The sequence below is a fragment of the Alternaria triticimaculans genome (assembly GCF_023758025.1).
Source record: "Alternaria triticimaculans strain BMP 0046 chromosome Unknown scaffold_24, whole genome shotgun sequence".
NCBI lineage: Eukaryota > Fungi > Ascomycota > Dothideomycetes > Pleosporales > Pleosporaceae > Alternaria > Alternaria triticimaculans.
Window position 1 is genome coordinate 108,994 of NW_026055981.1, and position 26,870 is coordinate 135,863.

The window sequence follows — 26,870 nt, forward strand, 5'->3', positions numbered from 1 at the left end:
GCTAGTGGCTGCCGTCAGCGTGAGCGTGGCTTAGACGTCGGCTCACGATTCAGCTGGCAGCACTATGCATAATGCAGTGTGATGAAACACTGGGATACGGGAGGATGCGAATGTGTGTACTTTGGTAAATGTATGTAAAGGTTGCGATGAAATCCATGATCTGAGAGGCCATGTGGCAGCATCGTTGGTGCGGTTCTCGTCCATGCGACTGCGCACCCGCTGACTTGCGCCCATGCCAATTTCTTGCCTTACGAATTCGCTCTATGAGTGTATTACATGTATCTGGTATCATGATAATCAAAGCAGTTAAACAACATGCATAGTCTACGCACAGCTGCCACACGTGCACGTGCAGGTTAGAGGTCTCGGTGAGTAGAGGGTGCAAACCTATTCGGACCGGCCATCTGTTATTGGTGGCCTCGGAAGTAAGTCGACTACATTGGTCGTGTTTAGAAGAGTGGATATACGGAGTAGAGGGATGGTGTTCGGTCGCATCTCGTAGGGCTGGCTCGCCAAGGCACTGTGGTCCGAGCTCTCGCGGCCTGCGATGCAATGAGGGAGATCATCACTAACCCGACTACGTATCCCGCCCTCGATCTCACCCAGTCCTAGGAACCTCTCCAACTGCGTCGCGACATTCTCGTCGAATCCACAATACTTGATACGTAGAACCCAGCCTATCTGCGAGCCACCCCGGTCGCCAATATGGTACGTCACCTCACTCGCCAGCAGCTCACGCCTTTTTACTGACTCTCGACACAGCTGCCATTGGGCCTTCTGACGGCCGCGACTGGCCACCCCATGCTCGTCGAACTGAAGAGCGGCGAAACCCTAAACGGACTGCTCGTCAACTGCGACACGTGGATGAACCTTACCCTGAAAGAGGTTGTGCAAACGAGCGCCGACGGTGACAAGTTCATGAGATTACCAGAGATTTACGTTCGCGGAAGCACAGTAAGCGATCAGGTTGTTCCTTTCAATACACCCTACTGACCAGTTTCCAGATAAAGTACCTTCGAGTGCCGGACGAGATCGTCGACGTTGTAAAGGAACAGCAAGCCAAGGACCAAGCGAACCGGGGCGGCCGAGGAGGAGGCATGCATGGACGAGGAGACCACCGGGGCGATCGTGGTGGAGGCAGAGGCATGAGGGGCCGAGGACGCGGTCGCGGAAGAGGAGGAGGAGGTGGTGGTGCTTGAGAGGCGGACATATACCCAAATGCAACGGCAGTCAGCGCGCGCGTCGCTTGTAAAAACCATGGCGGGTTCATGTGCGGTCGTTGACTATGAAGCAAGAATACAGAGGAGCGAAAGAGCACTACTGCGGACTGTCAAGTTGGACAGACTTCTTTGAAGGCTGCATTGGAGCATAACCTACCCAAGTGTCGACCTTCGCAAGAGCAGCGCGCAACCCTCCCGGTCCGGTCGTACGATCATACTGAGCATTTGAGGCTCCTCTGCGAGGTGAGCACAACAGAACGTCCGCTGTTTGGGGCACAGTTCCAAAGTTAGCTGCCTGACACGAATAGGCGCCAGCAAATTAGCCAAAAGGAACCCTTGTCACAATGGGCACATAACTGTTGGTATTATCTCTGTGCCTCCCAGTGACACAAGTTACCTAGGTACCGAACACCTTGGTGATTAGCGTAGTCGTACGTTGATGCGGGGTCTGCCGTGGTCCCGAGCTACAATGCGGCGTAGGCGTCTGCTTTGGCGACTCTCCATCTGCGCTAATTATAGTACATCTGCCCCTGCCTGATATGCCTCCTCTAAAGTCCCTCAAGAAGTTGTTCTGTTCTTTCCTATTCACCATTTCTGCATCTGCCAAGACATTATTTGTTTACCTGCTTTCAAGTCGCCCTTTCCAATCTCAGTACTTTGACATTTCATCACAAATACACTGTCCCACTCAACACAATGACGAGCTTCACTATCTCGGACGGCCAACTTGATGGATTGAAGGATCAGGTAGCTGTTATCACTGGTAGGATAACATGACCGGATATCCTTTACCGACTACTTACGCGCGCCAGGAGCATCATCGGGCATAGGACTTGCGACACTCCGAAGGATCATCAAGCATGGCGGCAAGGTCTTTGCTAGCGACCTCACTCCCCTTCCTGAGCCCGAAGCATCATCCGTCCCCTTCTTGAAAGCCGACGTCACGTCCTGGAAAGAGCAACTCGACGTCTTCAAAGCAGCAGAACAGAAGTACGGGAAGATCGACCATGCCTTTGCAAACGCAGGAATAGGAAAATCAACAAGCTTCCTGGAAGAAGACGTGGACGAGAATGGCGACTTGTTACCACCGAAGATGAACACAATCAACGTCAACTTAGTCGGTGTAATGTACACCGTGAAGCTGGCCATACACTACCTCAAGAAGAACCCCAACGGTGGCAGCATCGTCATGACAGCATCGGGTTCAAGCTTCGCGCGGCTCCCGGCTGAAGACTACAGTACGTCTCGTCAACCCATTTCAAGATTGAGCGCTGACACATCTCAAAGCCACAGCCAAGCACGGCGTCCTCGGCCTCCTACGAGCGCTACAGCCCCAACTCCACCCCAGACTGCCTATCCGGATCAACGCCGTCGCTCCGTCCTGGACCGACACAGCGATTGTGCCCCGTGCCATGATCGCTGCGCTAGGCGATAGCAACGTGCAGTCGGCCGATGTTGTTGCTCGTTCTGTGGGTGTGTTGATGGCAGATAAGGAGCGTCATGGAGAGCTAGTGTACAGCGCGCTGGGCAAATTTGTGGAAATGGAATATGGAGAAGCGGGGTTCCATGCCCTTACAAAGCCCATGATGGAGCTTGCGGATGGCGAAGAGAAGAAGGAAGTCCTGGCTGCTGAGAAGAGGGTTGATGAGGTGCTGGAGGAGATGGCGGTGGAGAACCATGGTATTTCGGTCGTTACTGAGTAGGCATTGGGGTGCTTTTGACCTAAGAATAGTAGCCATTTATGCTCGAAGTCTCAAAATGAAGATCGTCGTTTCCTTACTCTTTGCTTTCATGCGCTTGGGCCAAAGTCCGATACAGCATTCTTCTCCAGGTATGATCAAATGTAACAGCCTGGCAATCCACCGTCATCAGAAAGGCAATCTCAAAGTACCCAAATCTTTCTAGGATGAATGGTTAAGGTTCAAGACGAAAATTAAACCGACACGGGCTTTGCGATCCCCGGGGCCGGACGATGCCTTTGTCTGGGACGTTCCTCCCATGTCGAGATGAAACAGGCGCGCTAGCGTGGCTTAGCTCCAAATGCCTCACGCAACCCTTAGGCAACCGCATCTACTCCCCAACACGCTCAAACACCCAACAAACCATCGCAAAGACCTCCGGAAGCCGTGATGTGCCCCAGTGGTCAGATTGGCCGCTCTACCGACGCGTCTGACACCGATGCAATGTGGTCTACCCTGCGCCAGACCCATGCAAAGCTGGTAAGCACGCAAACATGCAGACGTTGGATTGTGTAGTCGCTAAACCCATATGCTTCTTGTGTAGAGAACTCATTCAGATGATCTGCAGAGGCTCAGTCAAGAGATGAAAGAGATGAAGAAAAAGCAAGACGCCATCAAGAGAGAAGTAGGGAACTTGGAAAGGTATGATGAGGTTGTTCCTAATCCCAGGAACCTTGCGCGAAACTACCAACCGGGATCCATAATGACATCACTAGGGAAATGGACGCTACGTCGACACACATCATCCTGAAAGAAGCGCCGGCTCTCATGGAGCCTTTCCTCACTCGTCTGCCTCGAGAGTTACGTGACCTTGTCTATGAGTATGTCTGCGTCCATCCAGACACCATACAGGTTGCACTTCCTGGACAGCCTGGTTCTCGGACAGACCCATCGGTTGTTGGATCGGGTGGCCAACTAATGGATGTGTCCTACCTGTCAAATTCGGAGGTCGTACCTACCGAACTGTCCGAGACATATTGGTCGAAGAACCGTTTCGTAATCAGAGTCGGTTTGTGTACTGGCATGCGAGCTGACTCTTTGGGCACTTTTCTGCTGCATGGGACAGTGCCTAGTGACAAACCGTTTTGGAGGGTGTTTGTGCGCCCGTGGGAGAAAATTCGTCATCTGAAAATAGAACTGGCATGCGAACATTGGGAATCTGACACGCGCTACGGGCAAGACAAGATGAGTGACTACTACAAACCAGCATACGGCCTCGGTGACGACTCCACGTTCGCGCAGGCTGCCGTGTCTAAACAAGAGGCTCAGGTTTATCCTCTTACTCGACTCAAAGGCCGACAGGAGCTTCACATCGAGATCGAGATACAAACCACGTTCGCCAAGGATGGCGCTGATGTTCAACAATCCGAGCGTCACTTCGTTAACATCATGGAGAGCATTCGGCAAACTGTGTGCGATCTGATAGACTCCGGCGTCCGTGTCACGGTCATATCGAGCAACCTCGACTATAACGAAGTGCCTAGGGGGCCTGAAAGGTGGGACATTACATCTCGCTTTGTCCTAGACGCAGAAGAGTGGCGCAGTGTACGTACATCCTCAACAGTAATAACAATCAAGGCTGACTTGTAGAAGGAAAAGGATCAAATCGAAACGCGAGACAGGGAGACCGGCTACTTCGGGCATCCGCAAGCTGCAATGTACCATTGTGTTCCTACAACAGGCCTTGCTGATATGGAAGATTTCCGTGAGCTACTGTTGCGTCGTTGGAAGGTGCGATATGCTCTACCCTGGATGGAAGAAGAATCAGAAGTTCAATAGGGGCAGAACGGTCAGTTTGAAGACGAACAGAGAGTTTGAGCAAAGCCAGTAGTGCGTTGCATGTTCAGTCAGGGTAACGATGTAACATTATCGGTGCGCTGGCAGCGGCGGTGACTTTGATACAGAAGCGTGTCGACTGAAAGTTAAAACCTCGAGTATACACCGCTTACTATCAGGGCCGCTATATGTATAATATCTATCAGGATCGGCAGCGTTTAACGTATTTGCGTCCAATTACGAGCAATCATTTCCACCACATGGTACCCTGGTACGCTATCTCTCCGAAAATCGAGATTAGGCGATAAGCTTCACATCACGTCAAGACTCTACAAGCACTTGTAGACCGGTGAGAAGGTCGAAAACTTTGGTCATCGCATTCTTCAAAGTGCATGGCATCTGTTCCTATGAGGCTTGTTCTGAGAAAAGTTGAACGTACCAATGAAATGGATGGACGCTCTTCCACAAGCGTTCCAAAGCTTAGTAAGGGCCGTGCAGTGCAATTCGTTGACTCGTTTTACGTTTGCGCAAAACCCACACGTCCCCTTACTCACTCTCCCGTCGATTTCGGATATGCAATGGCCCGTCAGCCTATCAGCTGCTTGACACATGGTAATGTTTGATCGGTCCCAGTCCCAAGAGTCGTGGCAAGAGTCGTGGCGTAGCGGGGTACCCGGGAAGAGATCTCGCCATGACGATGCAAGCAAGTGAGCCCTACGCCCTATCTGCAACCGAAAAACGGCCATATACCGACACTGACACCCGACGGCACATGAAAGGACTGCGACGGCTGTTTGCCTTCAGATAGATGGGTCGGCGATCATCGTGGAGTCCGGGGAAGAGCCGTCTCCACGCCGAAAGGCTCCGCTGGCGACCGTGCCCCAGGCGCTTCACCACTTCGAGAGCTAGTAATGACAGCCATCTACCTTGGCACGCGCGCGCTCCATCAAAAACGGCGCTGACAAGGACACCGGCCAGACCCAGCTGCCATCCGGCGTGAAGGAGGACCTTCCGGGGGGTGTGGAGTACAAATAAAGCAGAGGTGCGGCTGCGACGTTACGACTTGCCGTTGTTAAGAGAAAGGCCGTTCCCTCCTTCTTTCTCTCTGTACCTGAACGCGCTCAGGACGCCGCTTCACCATGGCCCAAGCCCAGACGGATTACGCGGCTGAAAAAGACACGCCGAGCAGCCAACATGAAGACTTCAAGCCAGAGGACGCGCACCAGATTGCGGGACACGGCCATACTGCTACCGACATGCGAGTCTAGCCACTCTCTTCGATCTTCTTTGCTGACAATGTTGACAGCTACGGCCATGCTTTAATGCAATTTGATAAAAAGGCAGAGTCACGTCTCCGCCTGAAGATCGATTTGTACATCATCCCGACCGTGGCCCTCCTCTATTTGTTCTGCTTCATCGACCGTGCCAACATCGGAAACGCTCGTCTAGCGGGCCTCGAAAAGGACCTTGGACTCAGTGGTTACGACTACAATACCGTTCTCTCCGTGTTCTACGTCAGCTACATTGTCTTCGAGATCCCGTCCAATATCTGCTGTAAATGGCTCGGTCCGGGATGGTTCATCCCTATCATCTCACTATGCTTCGGTATCGTATCGATTGGCACGGCTTTTGTTCACAACATTCATGCTATTTGTGGCGTACGCTTTCTGTTGGGTATCTTTGAAGCTGGTATGCTACCAGGCATTGCATACTACATGTCTCGATGGTATAGACGCTCCGAGCTTGCGTTCAGACTGTCGCTGTACATTGTCATGTCTCCTCTAGCTGGCGCTTTCGGAGGTTTGTTGGCTTCAGCGATTCTCACGCTCGATTCCTTCGGCTCGCTCACACGCTGGAGGATGATCTTCGCTATAGAGGGCATTGTCACATGCTGCTTGGCCCTTATCTCCTTCATGACGCTCACAGATCGTCCGGAGACTGCGCGCTGGTTGACGCAAGAAGAGAAGGATTTGGCGATTGCTCGTGTCAAGGTATGTCACCATCTTCTGTGAAAGATGCATACCACAGTACAGCGTGGATTCGGGTAGAAAACCCAGTATGTATAGTACAACTACTGACTTTTGATCCAGTCCGAACGTGTCGGCCAGAACGAGGTCCTGGATAAGCTAGACAAGAAGAAGACGCTTTGCGGTATCTTCAATCCAGTGGTACTAGCGACTTCATTCATCTTCCTTCTCGACAACATCACGGTGCAGGGTCTGGCTTTCTTCGCACCCACGATTGTCAAGACGATATACCCAAACGATACGGTCGTTTCGCAGCAACTTCACACCGTGCCACCATACATCGTGGGCGCCTTCTTTACACTTCTCCTACCATTCCTAAGCTGGAGATTCGACAGGCGCATGATTTTCTTCATCCTAGGAGCACCGCTTATGATGATTGGATACATCATGTTCTTAGCCAGTACAGATGGGCAAGTTCGATATGGTGCTACCTTCCTCATCGCATCGGGAGCATTTTCGTTCGGCGCGCTGTGCAACGCGCAGGGCTCTGCCAACGTGGTGTCCGACACGGCGCGTGCATCCGCTATCGGTAAGTACCAAAATTTGTACGTCATAACAAAGCAAAGTCTGACTGAATGTTAGGTACTGTTGTCATGTTTGGCAACGTAGGCGGCCTGATCTCGACATGGAGTTTCCTCCCTACAGATGCGCCTAATTATCCCATCGGTAACGGGCTCAATCTGGCGACCAGCAGTACCATCTTGATATCGAGTATTTTATTGTTGCTCTGGATCAACAGGAGCAACAAGCAGCGTGACGCTATTGATGTTGACCAGGAGCTGGCTGGCAAGTCGCAGGGTGAGATTGAGGATCTGGATTGGCGGCATCCGTCGTTCAGATGGAGGCCCTAAAGGAACCTGCATCACTAACGTATCATACGAAACGAATGCCAACCATGATTCCTGTATGAAGAAATACCAAGTGCAATACAAGATGCTTCTGATGAATCCCAATGTGTGTTGCATTGCAAAGACCGAGCAATCCCCGTCATCCGGATTCCCCGCATCGATCGATAAGCATACCCTCCGCCCCGAACGCGACCTCGGTCCAGCGACTCTTTCGTCATGCATCCGAGCACGACAACCATGATGAGCTATTCGGGTCATCGCTCCGCGCATCTGAGCTGCACATATCTAATCACGCATCCTCCCTAGCCTGTTCACCCGACATTGAACTGCTACGCGTCATCACATCACGTCTCAATCGCCATCAACAACCATGCCTTCCGCCATCGTGATCAGACAAGTCGAAGGCAAGCCAGGCAAAGTCTACTACCCACTCGAGAAGATAACCGTTCCCGAACCCAAGCCCAAAGAAAATGAAGTAAGCTCCCTCTACCACAACCCAACACTCGTGCACAGTCTAATCCCCATGACCCAGGCCCTCATAACCCTCACCGCCGCCGCGCTCAACCACCGCGACCTCTTCATCCGCCAACACCTCTACCCCGGCACAACCTTCGGCGTACCCCTCCTCGCAGACGGCGTCGGCATCGTCACCTCCGCCGGCGCATCCCCCTCGGCACAATCATGGCTCAACAAGCGCGTCTTGCTGAACCCGGGTACGGGCTGGAAGGACAGCATGGACGGCCCCGAACATCCCAAGGGGTATGCGATAATGGGCGGCACGAAGAGCAATCCCGCGGGCACACTACAAGATGTCTGCGCGCTCGACGCCGGTGAACTGGAGGAATGCCCCGACCATCTCAACGACGAGGAGGCTGCTGCGTTGCCGCTTACCGGGCTGACGGCGTGGCGCGCGTTCTGGGTTAAGAGCGGGAATGCGATGCCAGGACGGAATATCCTCGTCACGGGTATTGGAGGCGGTGTTGCGCTTATGGTGCTGTTGTTCGCTGTGGCACAAGGTTGCAATGTCTACGTGACGAGCGGGAATCAGGAGAAGATTGACAAGGCGGTCAAGTTGGGCGCGAAGGGAGGTGTTATCTACAAGGAGAAGGATTGGGATAAGAAACTTCAGGCTATGCTGCCCAAGGAAAGGAAGTACCTTGATGCTATTGTTGATGGCGCGGGCGGTGATGTTGTTAAAGTGGGGAGTAAGATACTCAAGGTTCGTTATTCCCTCCCTCTTTCCCTCCATTTCTTGCAACAATAAGCTGATTTATCGATATAGGCCGGCGGCGTCATTTCCATATACGGCATGACCGTATCACCCAAAATGGACTTCCTCATGTCCGCCGTGCTGCGCAACATCGAAGTCCGCGGTTCGACGATGGGTTCGAGGAAGGAGTTTGCGGATATGGTGCGCTTTGTCAAGGAGAAGAAGATGAAGCCTGTGGTCAGTCGCAGTGTGCATGGTTTGGATGTGGAGAAGATTGATACCCTGTTTGAGGATATGAAGAGTGCGAGTCAGTTCGGTAAGTTGGTTGTTACGTTGGGGCAGGGTAAGGCGAGTAAGTTGTAAAGGCCTATCGGTTACTACGATGCGTCTCTCTTCAGATACCTAAGTCTTTGTCCGAGAATGCCACACTTTACAGCTCAGTGAAGCTACCATGAGGATTATGCTGGCGCCCGACGAGCGCATATGGACCGCCCGTGTTTCTTTGTCCGGGGCCTGTATGAAACTAACGGAGTGAGCGGAGTGAGTGAGAGGAGGGTCGGACATGCACTCCCTCCGGCAATACATCGGAGATAGAGGTTGGGTTACACAGATAAGCATGACTACATAGCATCGCTTTTGAGCCCCCCAAAAGCTTCTTCTTGCATCATCCACATTCACTCCTCGTCTGCAACGGTTACGTCATAGTCAAGCAAGGATATCACCACCATGTCTACACGAGACTCGGATAAGGACAAACCGTACATACCCCATAACAGTCTAAAGCAGGATGGCTACTCCAAAGAAGGCGAGGCGACAGCTACATGCTATTGCGGAGCCGTACAACTAGCGTTTGTAAGTTCGCGGTCCAGTAGCTCTAGTCTTCCTCCATCACACAGATCTAATGCTCAATACAGCCAACCACCGCCCCGGGCCTTGTAGACACCTTTGTCTGCCACTGCACCGATTGCCGAAAGATCACAGCGTCAGCTTTTACCTCAGCTTTCATTGTCGCGGCTTCAGCTGTCAAGCACATTCGCGGCCAGGACAATCTGAAGAAGTTCTCACAGTCTCAGACGACTGCTTCACGCCAGGCAATGACGAACTGTTTTTGCGACACATGTGGAACGCTCATGTACCGGCTGACTGAGCGGCATCCCGAATTTACCCTAATGAGGCTTGGTATGAGATGTTCTCCGGTCAAGCGAAATGTGTACTAAATGCAGCAGGCACCGTCGACGATCTGAATTTGATGGAGGGCTTACTGAAACCCAAGCGAGAGGTCTACGTCAAAGATAGGGTGAGTTGGGTCCATGGAGTGGAAGGAGCGAGGCAGAGTGAGATCATGGAGTAGCTATTGAAAACCAGAACTGGGAAAATGAACAATTACCATGGCTGCAACATGGGGAAAGTTCACTTTACAGTACTGTCTCAGATACAAGGTTCATTGGTGTCCTAGCTTGATGTCGCACCTGCTCAACAAAATTGAGGGTGAACAGTGAAGCTTATGCAGTTCCCATGGACACGACCCAACGGACATGCTTACCAAATCACCGATATCCTTCAAATCGCATGCAACCGATCCCTGCATATCCTCAGGAACCACCAATCGGCCACTAACACCGCAGATCAGGCCTCAAGCGTGAAGCCGTCCCAACGGAAGTTACGCGACGCGTGCCATAATTGTTTTTCTGGCTTGGAAAGACCAAAACAAGTCCGTAGCAACGAACCCTCCCCTTTCGTCGTTTGTTTCGATCCATTCGATCCCAGAACCGGGGGTCGTTGTGTTCTTGAATCCTTACCTTGTGGGGCTGGAAGTGTAGGAAATGCGGAGTCGGGGTTAAAACGACGGTTTTCCATGTGTGTAATACATCGATGACGAAATGATATATTGGCTTACTGAGCAACACCATCGATAACAACAACCACAACAATAGCCGGTATAGCCACTGAACGAACGGAAGGGAAAACACGACCTGCATTATCTGATCTGTCAGCCAACTTAGCAGCTCCCGCGAAAGGTTTAGTGCTCACCATTACAAATCCTGGGTACACAGCATATCGCGAGGCAAGGGAGGGAGAGAGGAACATAAAAAAGAGAAGGAAAGCCAGTCGCAACCATGGAGTTCATCAAGCAAATCGCCCAGCGCCTGAATCCCGACTTACACATCCCCGGCACCGACAATCCACCACCAGCCGTGCTGCGCAAGTCAAAGAGCTCAACCACACTACTAGTAACAGAGAAACGGAAAGAACTCTCCACGCCACCATCGCACTCCTCCCTGCGCAAGAAAGCAAGTTCCATGTTCCTGGGCCGCGGTTCGAACATCCAAGATTTCGCAAACTGGGGAGATACACCAATCCAAAGTAGTGGCACGCCTACCGAGGCAACAGCATCATCAACTAGTCTTCCCCCGCCTTTACCATCAACACCAGTACGAGCCCCAGGAAACGCCTACGCGCTATCCCCATCCCCGCTTTCAACACCGCGGCCATCGACGCAGAACTCCCAGAGGACAACACAGCCCTCCACGCAAACCTCACGGCAACCTTCGACGCGCACGTCGACTAGAACATCGACTCGAACCACTCAAACGCCCACGCCTGTAGTACCAGCGACGCCCTCACTAAGAGATCCCGCACCAATAGCATCATCCATGGCCATGTCCGTCAGCACATCCGATAAATCCGTGCCTTACTTCCCGCTCGCAGGGCAGGCCAAAGACGGGTTTTCCAACAACGAAGAAGCGACTGCGACGTGTTTCTGCGGCGCGGTGCAACTCGCTTTTCCGGTTGAGGGCCCCGGTTTGGTATCGTCGTTTGTGTGCAATTGTGCGGATTGCAGGAAGATTACTGCGAGTATGTTTGCTAGTAACTTTACGGTTAGGGATTCGTAAGTCTTTTTTCTTCTTCCTATTGAATGGTTCTGGGGGTGTGGGGGATATGCGCAGGGCAGTTACTGACAAGAGATATAACAGACACCTGCGCCACCTCCGTGGTCGTGCGAACTTGTCGTCGTATGGTCAGGCCTCGACGATAGCTTCGGGCCACACTATGACGAACTACTTTTGCAATACTTGCGGTACGCTCATGTATCGCGTTGGCGCTGCTTTCCCTGATTGTTCCATCTTGCGCCTTGGGACAGTGGATGATTTCAATCTCGTCGAGACGAAGTTGAAGCCGACGCGCGAGCTGTTTGTCAAGGACCGCGTGAGTTGGTTTGAAGGTGTCAAGGGGGATGAGGTGAAAAGTTTTCAGGCTATGTTGTGAACATGGTGTGGGTTTCCAAAGGCTTGGAGGAAGGAGTTTGGGATCGGGGGAGAATGTTGTACGGAACGACGTGGCAAGTGAACATGTTGGAGCTGGTGTACGGAGTCGGAGGGATAATGGCAGGCTCAACTGGCAATGATTAGATAGGAGGGCTGGAGTGTAATATTATATGTGAGGTGGGGCGTGGAAGTCTCTTGAATATCTGCGCCAATGTGACGTTGTCAGACTTAAGATGTGGTATATTGATGCATTGCATTCATGCGAAGAGACTATCTCGAGAACACACCATGCTCCTTGACCTAAAAGCATGACGTCACGCTGATGTTTGATAGTAATAAAGGAGAAGAGAAAGACATTGCAGAGTCTGTCACTGCACATCACATGCCAAGGGTATCATCACTTACAGCCACTCATCCACATCATCCGCAACATCCATATCCGCATCCACACCCCCCATCTGCCGATCTTCATCTTCTTCGACCTTGATCTCTTGCTCTCCGATAGTAGCGGAAGAGTCATCACCATCATCGTCGTGGAGAGCTGTGGGTGCATCATCCGTCGTCGTCACGGATTTGAGACCACCAAAGGCGTCGTTCGGAACCCATGCGAGATCGAGTTTGCCAACGTCGGGGATATTGAGGGATTGGTCAAGGAAAGTTTCTGCTTGGTAGCGCTCTTTGAAGGTTAGGATGAGGGTGTCGGCTTGCTCGGGGTGACGCTCGATATTTGTGCATTCGGGTATATTCTGTACGTATCGTTAGCAGAGATGAATGAATCCATGTATAACTTCTACTCACGAGAAGGTGTTGCCGCAGAGACTCATCCCTCGGTGTATCTGGCTGGATCTGGGTGACTGCCAGACGCCTAGGCCGGTTGTCGAGCTTCTTATTCACTACACCTCGACCAGCATAACCACCTGCACGGCCCCTGTACGCGCCCCGGTAAGGTCCAAAGCCCCTACCTCGAGGTGCAAAGGGAGCGTATCCTCGACCTCGGTAAGCTGGATTGAAGGCGCCACGGCCATGTGTCTCCTGCTCACCAGGACCATGTTGATCGAAAAGTTCCGCTGCTTCGGCTTGTAGCGTTGCAAGAGTCTGAGCGAAGTCATCGTTCGGGTCCCCTGACAGTTCAGCAAGTTGTCGCTTGATCTCTTCTATCTCCTTGTTCTTTTCTTCCAGCTGTCTCTCGATATCTGCAGCTCTCGCGTCTGCTTCCGCAGCCTTGCGACGACGCTCCTCGAACGCTTTCTGAGCTTCTGCCTGCCTAATGGCGATCGCCTCTAGGTCGAGCTTCTCTTCTTCGTCTTCTTGCTTCTCTTGGGCCAACTTTTCCTTTGTTTCTGGTGCGTACCAGTAGACCTTGACGAACCGGTTCTCAAAAACGGCCTTGGGGCTATGATAAGCACGCCTAGCGGTCTGGCGATCAGCAAACTTGATCACTGCTAACTGCCTCCTAGAGTGTAGCTCGAGCTCATCAATATCGCCGAACTCTGAGAAGTAGCTCCGTATGCTGTCCTCGTTGAAATGCTCCGCTGGTATCTGTTCCACGACAAGGGTCCTATTCGACTTGTCACGCGAGTAGCCCGGCAAAGAGAACGATGCGCGTGCCCTTCTACCCTTAGTTGCACGAGGCTGGCCACCGGACACTCCTTGCTTGTTGGATCCTCTAGATGGCTGTACAGCAAGGAATGACTGCTCCGGATCGTATTCGGGGATTTCGTCAGGCGAAACGGCTACGGCGGCGTCGCTATGTTCGTGTGGACATAGGCTACCCAGCGCGCAGAAACCCCTCTCGTAATAATCAGCACACTTTGTCTTGGGTTGTCCTTGGCTTGAGCCACCGTCTTGCGTATTGGAGAAAGGAAGTTGAGGCATGCCCGGCAGATTTGCCCCGAAGGCTGCTGCCATGGCAAAGAAAGCCATGGGATCTGAGGTATCGAACGGTAGAGGGCCCGGCGGCGGCGGCGGAAGATTTGTGAAATTCGGCATACCGCCAAAACTCGCGAACGCGTTCTGTGTCCGCGCATCTCCAGTCCCGGCATTCCTACCGCCTCTGCGAGCTGTCTGCTTCGACGGCCTGTTATTTCCTGCGCCGCTGCGGGTATAGTGTGGATCCTGGCCCTCTTGTGACTGGCTGTTGTCCCTCTCTAACACCTTGCGCTTTCTCGACTGATTCGAACCATCCTGATATAAACCCTGCGCAGTTGGTCGATCGGGTAAGAGGTGTGATGCTGCTGAGTTCCTGTTGGCGGCAGGACCTTTCGGGGCCCCAAATGGCACGTTCGACGGATGCGGTTCGTATTCGAAGTTCGTGCTGCCAACTATGGACTGTATGGGCGCGGATTGTGAGGCTTGAGACGATGCTTGTGGTTTAACGTCATTCGCTTTCGGCTTCGGAAGATAGCTCTTAGCTTTGAGTGCTGCAATAACGTCTTTTGCAAAAGGCTCGGTGTCTTTGGGCCATTAGCGACGAATTGTGACGTAGCCTTCCCATGCGCTTACTCTCCGGACCAAGAAAGTCTTGCAGTGACTCGATCAAGGTACGCTGCACGTTTGCATCCGTGTCGTCGACGGTAACGAGGGCGGCTACATAGTCAGCGAGCACTCCGCCTTCTACACCGGAGCTAGATCCCAGGTCAGCATGCGCCTGCGCGATAGCTTTGGTGAGAGCAATGTGTAGCTCCGACTTACATGTTCTCCACGTTCGGCAGCAACCAACTCTTGAACACGGCATGATCTTTCTCCTCGAGTAACATGGCGAGTCCTAGGAGCAAATTACATTCATAACCAGGTTGCGCGATCGCGTTAATGTCGAGTTGCAGTCTGGTACTGCGCTGTGGTGTTTCTGGTGTGACTTGGTTGCGCCGAGCGTACATCTTTCGCGTTGCTACTAGCGCGACGGTAATGTCATAGCTCTCTTACCCGTGAGCACGTGACGCCGATGCCCCGCTACATTCACCATCTCGAACTCCTGGATGATCTAACCAGAAGGAGGTGCACCTACCAGGCCTGGACACTGCATGCATTCACTCACAACAACATCACCTTTACTAAAACACGTCACACATGAAAGATGCGTAGGTGTTTGTGCGATATAGCTTGATTTTCTCCAACTATACTACACTGAGAACATGTAAGGAAAAGGGTCATCATCCGTATCTTTCGTGCAAAGCCCCAAAAAACCTGACTAATATCAAGGGCGAAACCGCCCGGACCGACATTTACTAGCTCTGGTTGTCCCATGGGGGAGCTGTTTGCGTCATACATCGACCAGCGGCCACGAGCTTGCCCATGACTGTCGGATGACCCAGAATCGCGAATAAAGGAAATCTAACGCTTTTGCGAGCATTCCCTTATAGCTTGTCGTAGTACTGCAGGATTCGTTAGCATATGCTGTTTCTAGACCATGCGGGAGGAAACTTACGTTGGAAACGTCGGGCACTTCAGTCTTGATACCCTTGCGCTTGCGCATGTCGAAGACGATCTTTCCGGTGAGGGTGGAGGGGTCAAGTGCCGAGCCACCAGTGAGATGTTGCCAATGGTCGAAGACTTGTTGTGGGAAGGCCTGTCCACCAGTGGCGGCACGGAGATCGGCAGTGAAACCGAAGGACTCGTTGACGGGAAGGTACGCCTTGACGTTGAAGAGAGGAGTACCAACACGCTGGGCCTCCTCGAAGACGTGACCTCTCCTGCGGGTGAGGACACCGTAGATACCACCCATAGCCTGCTCGGGAACCTGGATCTCGCAGAGGTAGACGGGCTCGAGAAGAGTGGGCTCGGCAAGGAGAGTGGCGGCGTAGAGGACACGGCGCGCAGTGGGGATGATCTGACCACCACCACGGTGAATGGCATCAGCGTGGAGGGTAACATCCATGATGTTGAAGCGGATGGAGCGCATGGGCTCCTCAGCAATGGGACCTTCCTTGGTAGCCCACTGGAAACCAGAGACTACAGAGTCCTTGATTTCACTCAGGTACTGGACGGCCTTGGTCTGGTCAACGAGCAAGTTGGCACCGGTGGTGTCGGGACCGAAGCACCAGATCTTACGCGCATCGGTGACGTCCCAGCCGTGCTCGTCAGCAAGGATACGGGCACGCGACTTGATATCATCACGAGGAGCAATGACACCAGTCTCGATAGCGCGGGACACCTCCTCGTCCAAAGGCTGAGCAGTGAGGTAGAGACGGTTGTGCTTGTTGGGCGACTTGGACAGCGCGGTGATGCTGGAAGTGGCGTTGACGGTCTCACGGTACTGCACGACGGGGTCGGAGATACGGAGAGGAACACCGGCGTGGTCCTCCTCGAGATCCTTCAAGCAGATCTCCAAGTGCAACTCACCGGCACCAGCGACAACGTGCTCACCAGATGGCGAGATGTAGGTCAGAACGCAGGGGTCGGACTTGGAGAGACGCTTAAGACCCTCGACAAGCTTGGGCAGATCCTGGGCGTTCTTGACCTCAACGGAGCGCTGCACAACGGGAGAGACGGAGAACTTCATAACCTTGAGGTTGTGGGCAGTCTCGTTGGTGGTGAGGGTACCAGACTTGAGCAAGAACTGGTCAACACCGACAAGACCGAGAATGTTACCGGCGGGGACGTTGTCAATGGGCTCGATGAAACGACCCATCATGAGAATGGTACGCTGGATGGCCTTGATGAACAAGTCCTCCTTCTTTCCGGGGGTGTAGTTGGGGCCCTGAATGCGGACCTTAAGACCGGAGCGGACGGTACCGGAGAAGACACGACCGAAAGCGTAGAAACGACCCTTGTCGGAAGTGGGCACCATCTTGGAGACGTACAGCATGAGAGGACCGTTGTGGTCACAGTCCCGGATACCGATGGCGTTGACATCGTCGTGGGGACCCTCGTAAAGAGTCTCCATACGGTACTTCTGAGCGGTGACGGGAGAAGGAAGATGGAGAATCATCATCTCGAGGAGAGCGTCAGCGGCGGGAAGGAACTTCCTCATGACAACCTTGAGGAGCTGCTTGCCCTCGAGATCCTTCTCATCGGAAGTGAGCTTGATCTCGAGCTTCTCGAGGAGAGTGGGGATCTCGTCGGTCTTGAAGTTCATGACCGCCTGGAAGATGCGGAAGATGGGGTCCAAGATGAACTGGTTGAAAGCACGCTCAAGGGGCTGACCCTCGTGTGTGCCAACCTTGGTCCACTTCTTGGTCTTGGGGTTGAAGAAAGAGTCACCCCAGAGACGCTCCATCATCTTGTTCTTGTCGACACCGAACTTCTTGGCGTACCTGGAAGCGAACTGGCGGATGGTGAAAGCCCAGCCGTGGAGACCGGAACCGAAGGCGATGGTACCCTTCTCGGGGTAGACCTGGACATCACCGAGGGCCTTGTCGTAGTAGGTGGCGATGACGACGTTGACGGACTCAATGACACGGGAGAAGTTCTGGTACAGGTCCTCCTTGCTGAGCTGGAGCTCGAGAAGAGCACGGTCGACCTTGTTGATGATGACGACGGGCTTGATACGCTCACCAAGAGCCTGACGCAGGACAGTCTCGGTCTGGACGCAGACACCCTCGATGGTGTCGACGACAACGAGCGCACCATCGGTGACACGGAGAGCAGCAGTGACTTCAGATGAGAAGTCAACGTGACCGGGTGAGTCGATCAAGTTGATCAAGAAGTCGTTCTTGGTGGTGGGAACGGGGATGTCCTTGAGGTCGTCCTCGTCCTTGAGGGTGGCGTACAGGGAGATGGCAGTCGACTTGATAGTGACACCACGCTCCTGCTCGTCAGCTCGGGTGTCGGTGAAACGAGCCTCACCAGCCTTGGCAGCCGAGATAATACCGGCACGCTGGACGAGCGAGTCGGTGAGGGTGGACTTTCCGTGATCGACTGTGGTGGGGTATGTTAGCTTTCTGTCCAGCCCGATGCTGCGGGGTTGCCACGAGAGCGCTTACCGTGGGCAATGACGGACATGTTCCTAATGTTCTTAGGGTCGTCCATGAGACCACGGATCTAGCCGCGCAGTCAGTATTCATCCTTCCGGTGTTGCCAATATCGACGTGTGGTGCGGGGTGATGTGTGCGCGGAACGTACCTCCTCGACGGTGAAGCTGGCGTCATGTTAGCGATTGTCCAATTGTTCCCGCAGACAAGAGACGAAAGGTCCAAGCCTGGAAGGGAGATGGGGACGGCGTCGGCAACTTACTTGACCATCTTTGCGGTGTTGGTACTGTTCTTCTTTTACGAAAATTCAGTGGAGGGGAGTTGACGAATACCCCGCTTTGAGCGCGCGGATTCGGTGTATAGGTCGCGGGTTGAGCTGATGTCTCTGGCGATGCAGTCGACCAGAGTCAGACAGACGGGAGTTGATTATAAGCCGTAGAGGCGGGCGTGCGTCTGGTGAGAAGAGTTCTGCGAGGGGGAGCGAAGGTTTTTAGTAGAGCTAGTGGTGGGGTCAGTCGCGCTTTCCTCGCTAAAGCACGGCCCACCAGTGGCGCGAAGTAGCCTGTAATGCCCAAACTGGCCATGCTGCGGCGCCCTTTCGCTTTTGTACCGCACAACTCGATGTGCTGAATTCTATGATTTCCCCAGAATCGAGGCCATGACTCCACTGATCTCTTGTGGTACTGCCAGTCACTCGTCTGCGGATTACAACGCGGCGGCCCAATACATACCATTGGGTAGCGCCGCAACTGGTGTGGGTCATGATCGGGGGGAAATATCGTCACTTGTAATTTCACCTACTAGATTTGGCCTTGCAGCGGAAAAATGCATGGCTGCATGTGCCCCAGTTGGGTGTTTGTGGCAAGTCTACGCCTTGCAAAGCCCAAAATCATCATGCACTGGTACAATGGATACCATCTTTCGTGATTTCTTTGCCAACAGCGCCATGGCACAGGTTTCATAGGCACCATGGTTGGAATCCGTCCGGAAATAGATGACCTCAGCAATCTAATCGAGAAATTTCAGTGCCCTCCCGCCCTTGAGGAACGCATGACTCCCCATACTTTCCAAAGATCTTCTGGGTCAAGAGCAGGCGATTCATAAGATGACGCTTTGAAATCCAGTCGAGAGGCGTACGTTCATGAGGCTGCTACCACGTTGGGCTTATCCCCGGTAATTCCGCAGCCCTTTGGGCCCACTGCATAGCCACGTCTCATTGCTCAGGGCACGACGATAAATCTTTTGGAATACCAGTAAAATACAATGTGCGTTGACCGCGAAACCATTGTCTCAAGTTGGAAAGCCGAAGTACATTCGCTGTCCTGTCCAAAAGGCCTGTCCTATTCAAAAAGCCTATCTTACATCACCAGAATCTCCGGTAACCAGAACATGAGCGTCGTCCCTGACATCTCTCTTCATCACAAAACAAAGAGCAAGAAGGCTGTGCACTCATTCGTCCGAGCTGCCGCCTCTGCCTCTACCTCCACGATAGCCACCCCTTCCACCCCTTGCCTTGCCTCTGCCTCTGCCCCTACCTCTTCCTCTTCCTCTGACATTGCTGTTCTCACTGCCAGTACCTGCCCACTGATGCCCATCATTCGCGGAGAGTGCCTTGTTCGTGCTAGTTGGTTGCTTATTCTTGACATCTACCGCAGGAAGTGCCTCGCTGCGTGCCTGGGGCCTGGTAGTCCGACTATGCTCTGGTTCTGGCGAGACTTGCGCCATGCGATCCGGATGAATGAATGTTGCTAGTCGTCCTGGTTCGTTACGCTCTTCGGAAGTGTTGCGCATCACAGTTCTCTGTGGTGACGTGTCGTCCTTGCCTTGTGCTTCAGCGACTTGCGCTTCACGCCAGTAGGAACGATTCTGGTATCCATCTTGGAAGGGAGGTGTCGAATCTTTCCGGTTGCGGCTGCCGTGACCTGCCTCATGGTAGTGTTCTCCCTTTCCGCGGCGCTTGCCTCCACGTGTGCTATCACGGCTTCGGTGGCTAAAATTTAGGCGGCCATCTCGGGGGTCATGCGGAGGTGTGAACCGATCGGTCTGGTCAAAGCCCCGCTGGTGATCTGCTTCGTCGTGGGATAAATCTGATGGCTTTCGCGGATGTCGCTCGTAGCTTGCCTCCATTCGATGAGCGTCTTCTTCATCATCACTGACATCGCCCCGCTTGGCCAGCTTTTTCCGCTTCTGTGCATGAGGGCGTTTCCGTGATCGTTTGCTATGTGCTCCATCTTCTGAGTTCCTGTCGCGGAACGAAGTCACAGCATCGTCATTGGCCTTTTGTTGTATGATGCCCTTGTCAATGTCGTCGAAGTTGGCGGCCCTTCTCGATGGGTGGACGTTCTCTTCCACGTGAGCAGCTGGCCGAGCAAGCGATGCCTCTTCCGAGCGCTGGCGAAATCTGTCCCAATACCCTCCTTCGCGTTGATTGCTCGCACCATCCCTCGCATCACCAACTGCGACTGGACCACTGTACCAGTCATCGGTACTGCCGATGGAGTCCTATCATTAATATTTAGCTTCGCCTCTATCGTGCGCAATGCAATGCGCAAGTAATAGAACAGCAAAATCCAAGAACGTAAAATCCATGTTTATACTCAACGCACTCTTCCAACTCTTGCCCTATCTCTCTCCCTCTCATCTGCCCTAGGGTCATTCGGCACCTCTACCTCATACTCCTCTTCTTCGACCTTGTGGAACTTCTCAACTTCGGCGCGCTCACCGTGCGCACGGGCAGCGTCCAACATGAACCTGACCGTGCCGTTCTGACCACGAATGCCGATTGCGGACTTGGGTGCTTGGTCTGCGCCAGGCGAGAGTGCGACGGGGGTGGCTGGGGTAAGTGGACTGGTAGGGTCGATGCCATTGCGAGGCTTGGCACCGTTGGCTGTGCCTTCTGGGTCGGCGGCTTGCTCAGACTTGTACTGAGAGTAACGTGGGATGTGCGCTGCTGAAGCCTCCTGGTTGAGTCCAATGCGGATGTTGATAAAGTGTTCGAGTGTGTAGGAGGGTCCAACCGAAGTGGCGCTGCGGTGATGGGTGTACAGATCGAGCATATCGAGAAGCGTCTCCATAACCTCTGCCCGGCTGGTAGCCCACTTGTGGTATCTCACAGGTCCTGCATCCACGAACTTGGCGGCATCCTTCCCGTGCAACCGTGCGGCAAGCTCTAAGCATGCAATAGCCAAAGTCGGCGTAGACTGCTTCAGCGGTGCAAACGTCCTGTATGAATCGATGCTCAGGTTCCAAGTTGTTTTGGCCTCGTCTTTCGCGTCGAATCGCAGAGCTCTGGCAAGCTTGACCATGACCTTTTGGGGGTATCGGTTGCGGAAATCGAAGCCGGCGCTTTCGAGCATGAGACGTTCGAGGCCGATGATAAGCTTGGAGTGGTTATCGAAGCGCTGTTAATGTGTTAACTTTGAACTCGTAGTTATTCTCGCTCACAATAGGTGCATACCGGATCATCGCTGCTTAGGCTCTCACCAGGCCCAACCTTGAGGTTCCAATGGGCGCAAAGAATCTCCCTACTCTTCTTTAACGTATCCTCAATTTTGCAGGCTGTGAAGAGTGCAGCAGCTGCCGCGTCGGCCCAGTTGTACTCATTGTCCGCATGTAATAGCCTGAACTTATGGTAGTAGATCACAGCTGTGTTGAAGGTACGGATAGGCAGCTGCAGCGCGCGCCGGACTTGATCTATCCAGGCAACGCCTTGCAGGCGCACGGCATCCTCCTTGGCATCGCTCATATGTATCTCTGTGAGACATTTCTGCATGCGCGACTGCAGGATGTAGGGCTTCGCGATCTCGATGTAGGACGGGTGTGGTCCGACGCGCTCAGGATCGCGCTCCGAGGGAGAGGCGGCAGGCGCCATGACGTGCGCTTTTGTTCAGAACCTGTGCTGAACGTCTTGCGTCGTTGCGACTGTTGGTGTTGGGGTGTCGGTTGAAAGCAGCGTGACTGTGCGCAATCGGTCGGGCATTCACTCCTCTGCCGCGCTTTTACGATGGCGTCCCAAGCGAAAAATAGCAATCCGTGGGAAGGTTCTGGGGCTGGGAGGATGCTGATGCTGCTGCTGGCAAGCAGGCGGTGGAAACACGAAAGACAATCGGCATGTGGAGTGGACTTCAAGGGTCATGGTCATAGCTCTAGTCCCTGCCCGCGGTAGACATGTGAACCACTGAGCTTGCAATCCACCCAGCACGTTTTGCAAAAGCACGCGAGGATTGTTCTTGACTTCATACATTCTCCACGCCATTATCGCTGTCCTATATAAGGCCGTCCCCTCTCCAGCTTATCCCCTCCTCGTCCCAGTATTAATTCATCCCAGCTTACACTGTACTCATGAAGCCAACGGGCTACTTCTCAAGAAGCGCCAAGGGCCGTAATCATTAATGTCTAAAGATGCAAGACCAGAGTACAAGTGTACCTCTGCCTTGGACGAACCAAATTTTCAACACAGAAATCTACGGATGCAAATGCAAGAAAGATCGCTCAATGTGCGCATCACGTAGCTGAAAAGAACATTGACTGTTTATGCCGCTGTTCGGTCCTTGAATGTAAGAAGGCAGTCATCCTATAGAAGGTTAGCGAATGATCTGAAGAGATGTGGATGGTGCGCAATACGACTTACCATAGGGAAAATAGTGGCAAACACCTTGATCACCTCGCTCTGGTCGGTGACCTTGTGGTCCCAGTCAAGCAACATACTCGCCTTGCCGATCATCAACATGAGGTTGGCTTGCGCGTATGTCTGGCCCAGGCAGTAGTGGGGACCTGTGCCGAATACAAGCCAGTTCTTGGTTTGTTGATCAGCGTTCCCGGTGATCCATCGCTCAGGCTCGAACGAGTCTGGGTTGGGGTATGCTTCAGGGTCGTGAAGTGCCGGGTAGGTTGTAGGAATGACCATGGAGCCCTTGGGAACGGTGTATTCAGGTGTTACAGGGAAGTCCTTCTTAGCCAGGTAAGGAACCATGATGACTGGGGGACGGTAGCGGAGAGTCTCCTTGACGACAGCGCGGGTCCATTGCAACTTCTCGATGGCGTCAAGCGAAAGAGTACCGTGCACATCGCCATTTCTGGCCTTGATGTTCTCCTCGCGGATCTTCTCGAGGTACTCGGGGCGGTCAGCCATGATCTGGAAGAGCCATGTGGCGGCAGAAGAGGTAGCGTCCTGGGAAGCGAAGAGGAAGGTGAAGATGGTCATGGAGATCTCAAGATCACTGAACCAGCGGATGACAGTCGCGGGCTTCTCGGCGTCATCGACCTTCTCGCCAGCTTCAACCCTCTTACGGTACTTCTCAGACTCGATCATGTTGTCTACCCAGAAGTCGAGAATGCACTCCTTCTTGCCACCAGCAGCCATGCGGACCTTGCTCTTTGCGGCACACTTGGAGAACTCATCCAGGACCATGTCAGCGCACTTCTTTCCGTACCAGGTCTTGGTGAAGGGGATAATGATAGGGAAGTTGACAAGCTCGAGCGCAGCGGTGATCAGGTAGTAGTCGTCGGCGATCTTCTTGACGGCCTCGTCAGAGGTGTAGTGACCAACGAAGGTACGGCAGCTCAACGCAGTGATCATGAGGCGGAACTCCTGCATCCAGGGAATGTGCTTGCCCTTGTTCTCTACTTGCGAAAGCTCCACAAAGCGCTTGAAGTATGTGTTGTAAACTTCCTCCTGGCCCGGTAGGTACTGTTCGAGCGCTTGACGAGTAAACAAGCTGTTGAGACCTTTGCGGTAGTCGACATGGGCACGGCCGTCCAGGAAGACCCAGTTCTCGGGGCGGAGGAGTTTCTGCGCGACATCGACGACGCAGGGCTTAACGAAGGCGGGGGAGTTGAAGATCTTGCGGGCCATGTCGCGGGTGGAGGCAATGACGACGAATCTAGGAGCGGTCAGTATAGGCACAGACTGAGGGCAGGTGACGGGGTGGCATACTTGTGGAAGACGGATACGCAGCTGAGAGGACCGGACATCCATTTTTCGTGGTACTTCTTGAAATCGGGGTTGACAGACTCGAGGAATGGACCGATGAAGGGTATCTTCCACGAGGGACCGACGATTGAGCCCTTGTTCCAGATGTATTTGACTGCGCGAGTGTCAGCAATGTCCGGCGCAAACGTGACACATGTAATGCCTACACTGGTCGTACGCCACCGCCGTTATGATGAGCGTCAGAGCGAGCTTCCAGGCATTGAAGCCGGAGAAGACGGAGGATAGGAGACCGCTGGTATCGAATTGCTGGAGGACATGCGCAACTTTTGCGTCCGCCGTCGGCGAGACAAAACTCGCGTTGACCGCCATGTCGAAGAGATTAGGATCGCGCCGCGCTGTGTTATGTACGAGGGGGAGGCGCGAAGGTCGCGGAGGGGAGGACGTAGGGAAGCCAAGGGGAGTCAATCGACGCCGTATTATATTCCCGCGCGAGGACGAAGCCGAAAAGAGGATCTCTGATTGTTTAATTGCAGGGCTTGGCGCGAGCGGTGGCCACTGCAAAAGGAGCCATGTCAATCACATCGACTTTCGGACTCTAGTGCGTTATAGGCCTGGCGCTGCCCGGCGAGTCGGATTTAGCACATCCGGGCGCGCGACGAGTGGACGCCCATGGATGATGCTGCCGTATAGAGCGCGGCATCTGTGGTCGGCGGATACGACCATACGACGCATGCGTGTCGCCGGCACATGCAGTGACGTTGTTCGGAGACTAAGCCTAAGTCGTGCGTTGTCTTAGAAATCCACTGTAGGTCTCAGATCTCGAGATCGAGGGACGGGGACCGCCCCATACAGTTCCTGCCCTGGTTTTCAGGCACGCGGCCAATCGGCATCTTCGCCCGCGCCGCAAGCACGGCATCGCATGTCCAGCACGCCACCTGTGAGTATGCCCAATTCATCAAAATAATATTCGGGTCCACCAATTACATGCTACCAACATCAATGTTCCCAAGGTCGCGGTAGGGATTGTCGCTGCAATGTCAAACAGCGACAAGGCCATACCTGGTCTGACAGTAGTAGTCGTCATCTATGAACATGAAAGCGCCGATAGCATTGATGGCACATCATACAAGGGAAAACCCGAACGCGTCTGTAGAATACACCGGGACAAAAAATATAGATTAGAAAATCCGACGTTAATGTAGGCTATAGGGTATTCACTTTTCTCCATTGCCTCTAGTCAAACCTGCGATCAAGAGGCACCGCGTTGATGGAACTGGGCCAATATCTGCCTTCTGTGATGGGGAGTGTGGCCTCGGTAGCTGTAATCGAGTCCATGCCCCATCGCTCGCGAAGCATATGGTCTACCTCAATAGCGGGATAGCCAAACGAAACGTCGTTCGGATCCATCCATGGGGTTGCAAGGTAAAATTGTGCCACCCAGGTGTTTTCATCCTGATGAATGGCTTTCTCCTATATTACCGTTAGCTCAATGTGGGACACTTTGCCTGAGGTTGGCTAATGCTATACTTACTTGCTCCCATTGCTTTTGAGTTAATCCGAATATCCCTGTGATATCACGCGGAAAAGGCGTCATGGGTGGGTCATGATGCGTGACCTTGACAGAGATGTTGTCACAGTCATACTTCATGATGTATACCCAGTTCCTGATAGATTGCAGGAAATTCACGTAGTTGCATTGAGCGCTCACTCCAAACTCGTCATCTGTGAAATCTGGGAGTTCAGTCATGATAACAAATTCGATGTTGATATCGTGCTTGGATCGCTCCCTCAGGAATTGGCTGAGACCTTGCAAGTTTTGCTCAGTGAAGCGGAGGAAGCGTCGTTCGTAGGAGTATTTATCAAGCTCCGTGAAGTGGTCTTTCTGCATGTCTTCGATAAACTGCTCAAATTTGACGCGAACCTGGAGATTCCTGATGTGGTTCCTGGGGTACAGCAGTGGTTTTGTCTGAACGGCCTCCGATACTTCCCAGGGGGTACCATCTTCGTCGTTGTATCCCACAATGTTGTGGCCGGAGTGGTTCTCGGAAAAGCCGAATATAGCTCGTTCAACGCTGCATATGGAAAACGTATTGAGCGCGTAGTATGTCTTCTGTATCTCATACGCAGCTTCCGCACCAACGTATCTGGGGTCCAGAAAATGGCTGGATGGAAGTGGCATATCCCTCGGTGGCTTGTGTGTGTGTTCTTCTCTGACTCGGCCGTCAGGGAGGACAGTGGTATTGTCGTCGTCGACCAAACTCCGATCATAATCCCGATGGATTAACTCCAAGTTCGCGATGCGTTCTGTAAGTTCCAGGCTCAATTGCACATCGTTGCTGTCATCGGCTTTCCCCGTCTTCACATCGACGTCCGGATTGTTACCGGTGATAGCGCGGTAAGGAGCTGGTGGTGCCGCCCCCCTGAACGAAATGGTTGGTCCCACGAAGCCGTCGTAATGTTGCCTCTGCAATGGATCGTGAAAAGGCTTATCGTATTTGCGGAAGTGATAGTATGGCCCAACGGGAATCGGACGATCAGGTTCAACGCAGAGGAACTCGTACACCAAGTCGCGTAGCTCTACGGGGAGCTTTTGATGCATCAGATTCATGAGCCGCAGGCAGTCCTTCATTGCGTAGTAGCGTATATATTTCTGATACACGACATCATTGGCACGTGCTGCTTTGTTGATCTGTTCAAGCTCGAGCTTCTTTTTAGTGATTCTGCAAAAACGTCAGCTACCCGAATGAATGGTGCGAGTGGTTGTGCAAGTCTGCCATAGCTAGGACATGCGACGCCTACGTCGCGGACGCAGTTGTTTCTGGCACTCACAGATCGTGTTCGAATTGCGATTGCACGGCCATCCGACGGACGACCGCTTGTAGCTGTTCGAGCTCATTCGGATCATTCATCTTGCATGCGAAGAGCGAGAAAAATTGAAGTCTG

At 53.1% G+C, this 26,870-nt stretch overlaps 12 protein-coding genes across 12 annotated transcripts; 7 read left to right on the forward strand and 5 right to left on the reverse strand.

The window, feature by feature from the left end:
- Window positions 1–705: 705 nt before the first annotated feature.
- On the forward strand, window positions 706–1,199 carry J4E78_009869 (uncharacterized protein; the record flags this gene model as incomplete). Its single annotated transcript, XM_049370454.1, has 3 exons — window positions 706–708; window positions 763–954; window positions 1,005–1,199. 3 exons carry the CDS (start codon window positions 706–708, stop codon window positions 1,197–1,199), a joined length of 390 nt encoding a protein of 129 aa, XP_049217800.1.
- Window positions 1,200–1,916: 717 nt separating this feature from the next.
- On the forward strand, window positions 1,917–2,923 carry J4E78_009870 (uncharacterized protein; the record flags this gene model as incomplete). The annotated part of the gene is made up of 3 exons (XM_049370455.1): window positions 1,917–1,983; window positions 2,033–2,458; window positions 2,508–2,923. The coding sequence occupies 3 exons, from the start codon at window positions 1,917–1,919 to the stop codon at window positions 2,921–2,923; spliced, it is 909 nt and encodes a 302-aa protein (XP_049217801.1).
- Window positions 2,924–4,144: 1,221 nt separating this feature from the next.
- J4E78_009871 (uncharacterized protein) lies at window positions 4,145–4,549 on the forward strand (the record flags this gene model as incomplete). Its single annotated transcript, XM_049370456.1, is given in 2 exon segments — window positions 4,145–4,148; window positions 4,167–4,549. 2 exon segments carry the CDS (start codon window positions 4,145–4,147, stop codon window positions 4,547–4,549), a joined length of 387 nt encoding a protein of 128 aa, XP_049217802.1.
- A 1,508-nt stretch (window positions 4,550–6,057) lies between these two features.
- On the forward strand, window positions 6,058–7,613 carry J4E78_009872 (uncharacterized protein; the record flags this gene model as incomplete). The annotated part of the gene is made up of 3 exons (XM_049370457.1): window positions 6,058–6,726; window positions 6,826–7,291; window positions 7,345–7,613. The coding sequence occupies 3 exons, from the start codon at window positions 6,058–6,060 to the stop codon at window positions 7,611–7,613; spliced, it is 1,404 nt and encodes a 467-aa protein (XP_049217803.1).
- Window positions 7,614–7,980: 367 nt separating this feature from the next.
- On the forward strand, window positions 7,981–9,183 carry J4E78_009873 (uncharacterized protein; the record flags this gene model as incomplete). Its single annotated transcript, XM_049370458.1, has 3 exons — window positions 7,981–8,085; window positions 8,143–8,829; window positions 8,893–9,183. The coding sequence occupies 3 exons, from the start codon at window positions 7,981–7,983 to the stop codon at window positions 9,181–9,183; spliced, it is 1,083 nt and encodes a 360-aa protein (XP_049217804.1).
- Window positions 9,184–10,937: 1,754 nt separating this feature from the next.
- Window positions 10,938–11,389, forward strand: J4E78_009874 (uncharacterized protein; the record flags this gene model as incomplete). The annotated part of the gene is made up of 2 exons (XM_049370459.1): window positions 10,938–11,184; window positions 11,322–11,389. The coding sequence occupies 2 exons, from the start codon at window positions 10,938–10,940 to the stop codon at window positions 11,387–11,389; spliced, it is 315 nt and encodes a 104-aa protein (XP_049217805.1).
- Window positions 11,390–11,474: 85 nt separating this feature from the next.
- On the forward strand, window positions 11,475–12,087 carry J4E78_009875 (uncharacterized protein; the record flags this gene model as incomplete). The annotated part of the gene is made up of 2 exons (XM_049370460.1): window positions 11,475–11,622; window positions 11,963–12,087. The coding sequence occupies 2 exons, from the start codon at window positions 11,475–11,477 to the stop codon at window positions 12,085–12,087; spliced, it is 273 nt and encodes a 90-aa protein (XP_049217806.1).
- A 400-nt stretch (window positions 12,088–12,487) lies between these two features.
- Window positions 12,488–14,842, reverse strand: J4E78_009876 (uncharacterized protein; the record flags this gene model as incomplete). The annotated part of the gene is made up of 4 exons (XM_049370461.1): window positions 12,488–12,832; window positions 12,885–14,539; window positions 14,589–14,710; window positions 14,778–14,842. The coding sequence occupies 4 exons, from the start codon at window positions 14,840–14,842 to the stop codon at window positions 12,488–12,490; spliced, it is 2,187 nt and encodes a 728-aa protein (XP_049217807.1).
- Window positions 14,843–15,439: 597 nt separating this feature from the next.
- On the reverse strand, window positions 15,440–18,265 carry COT3 (Elongation factor 2; the record flags this gene model as incomplete). The annotated part of the gene is made up of 5 exons (XM_049370462.1): window positions 15,440–15,457; window positions 15,511–17,942; window positions 18,008–18,065; window positions 18,147–18,162; window positions 18,258–18,265. The coding sequence occupies 5 exons, from the start codon at window positions 18,263–18,265 to the stop codon at window positions 15,440–15,442; spliced, it is 2,532 nt and encodes an 843-aa protein (XP_049217808.1).
- A 1,179-nt stretch (window positions 18,266–19,444) lies between these two features.
- J4E78_009878 (uncharacterized protein) lies at window positions 19,445–21,866 on the reverse strand (the record flags this gene model as incomplete). The annotated part of the gene is made up of 3 exons (XM_049370463.1): window positions 19,445–20,497; window positions 20,602–21,396; window positions 21,453–21,866. The coding sequence occupies 3 exons, from the start codon at window positions 21,864–21,866 to the stop codon at window positions 19,445–19,447; spliced, it is 2,262 nt and encodes a 753-aa protein (XP_049217809.1).
- Window positions 21,867–22,526: 660 nt separating this feature from the next.
- J4E78_009879 (uncharacterized protein) lies at window positions 22,527–24,296 on the reverse strand (the record flags this gene model as incomplete). Its single annotated transcript, XM_049370464.1, has 4 exons — window positions 22,527–22,568; window positions 22,626–23,877; window positions 23,931–24,081; window positions 24,134–24,296. The coding sequence occupies 4 exons, from the start codon at window positions 24,294–24,296 to the stop codon at window positions 22,527–22,529; spliced, it is 1,608 nt and encodes a 535-aa protein (XP_049217810.1).
- Window positions 24,297–25,160: 864 nt separating this feature from the next.
- Window positions 25,161–26,836, reverse strand: J4E78_009880 (uncharacterized protein; the record flags this gene model as incomplete). The annotated part of the gene is made up of 3 exons (XM_049370465.1): window positions 25,161–25,397; window positions 25,459–26,647; window positions 26,757–26,836. 3 exons carry the CDS (start codon window positions 26,834–26,836, stop codon window positions 25,161–25,163), a joined length of 1,506 nt encoding a protein of 501 aa, XP_049217811.1.
- Between the last annotated feature and the right edge of the window lie 34 nt (window positions 26,837–26,870).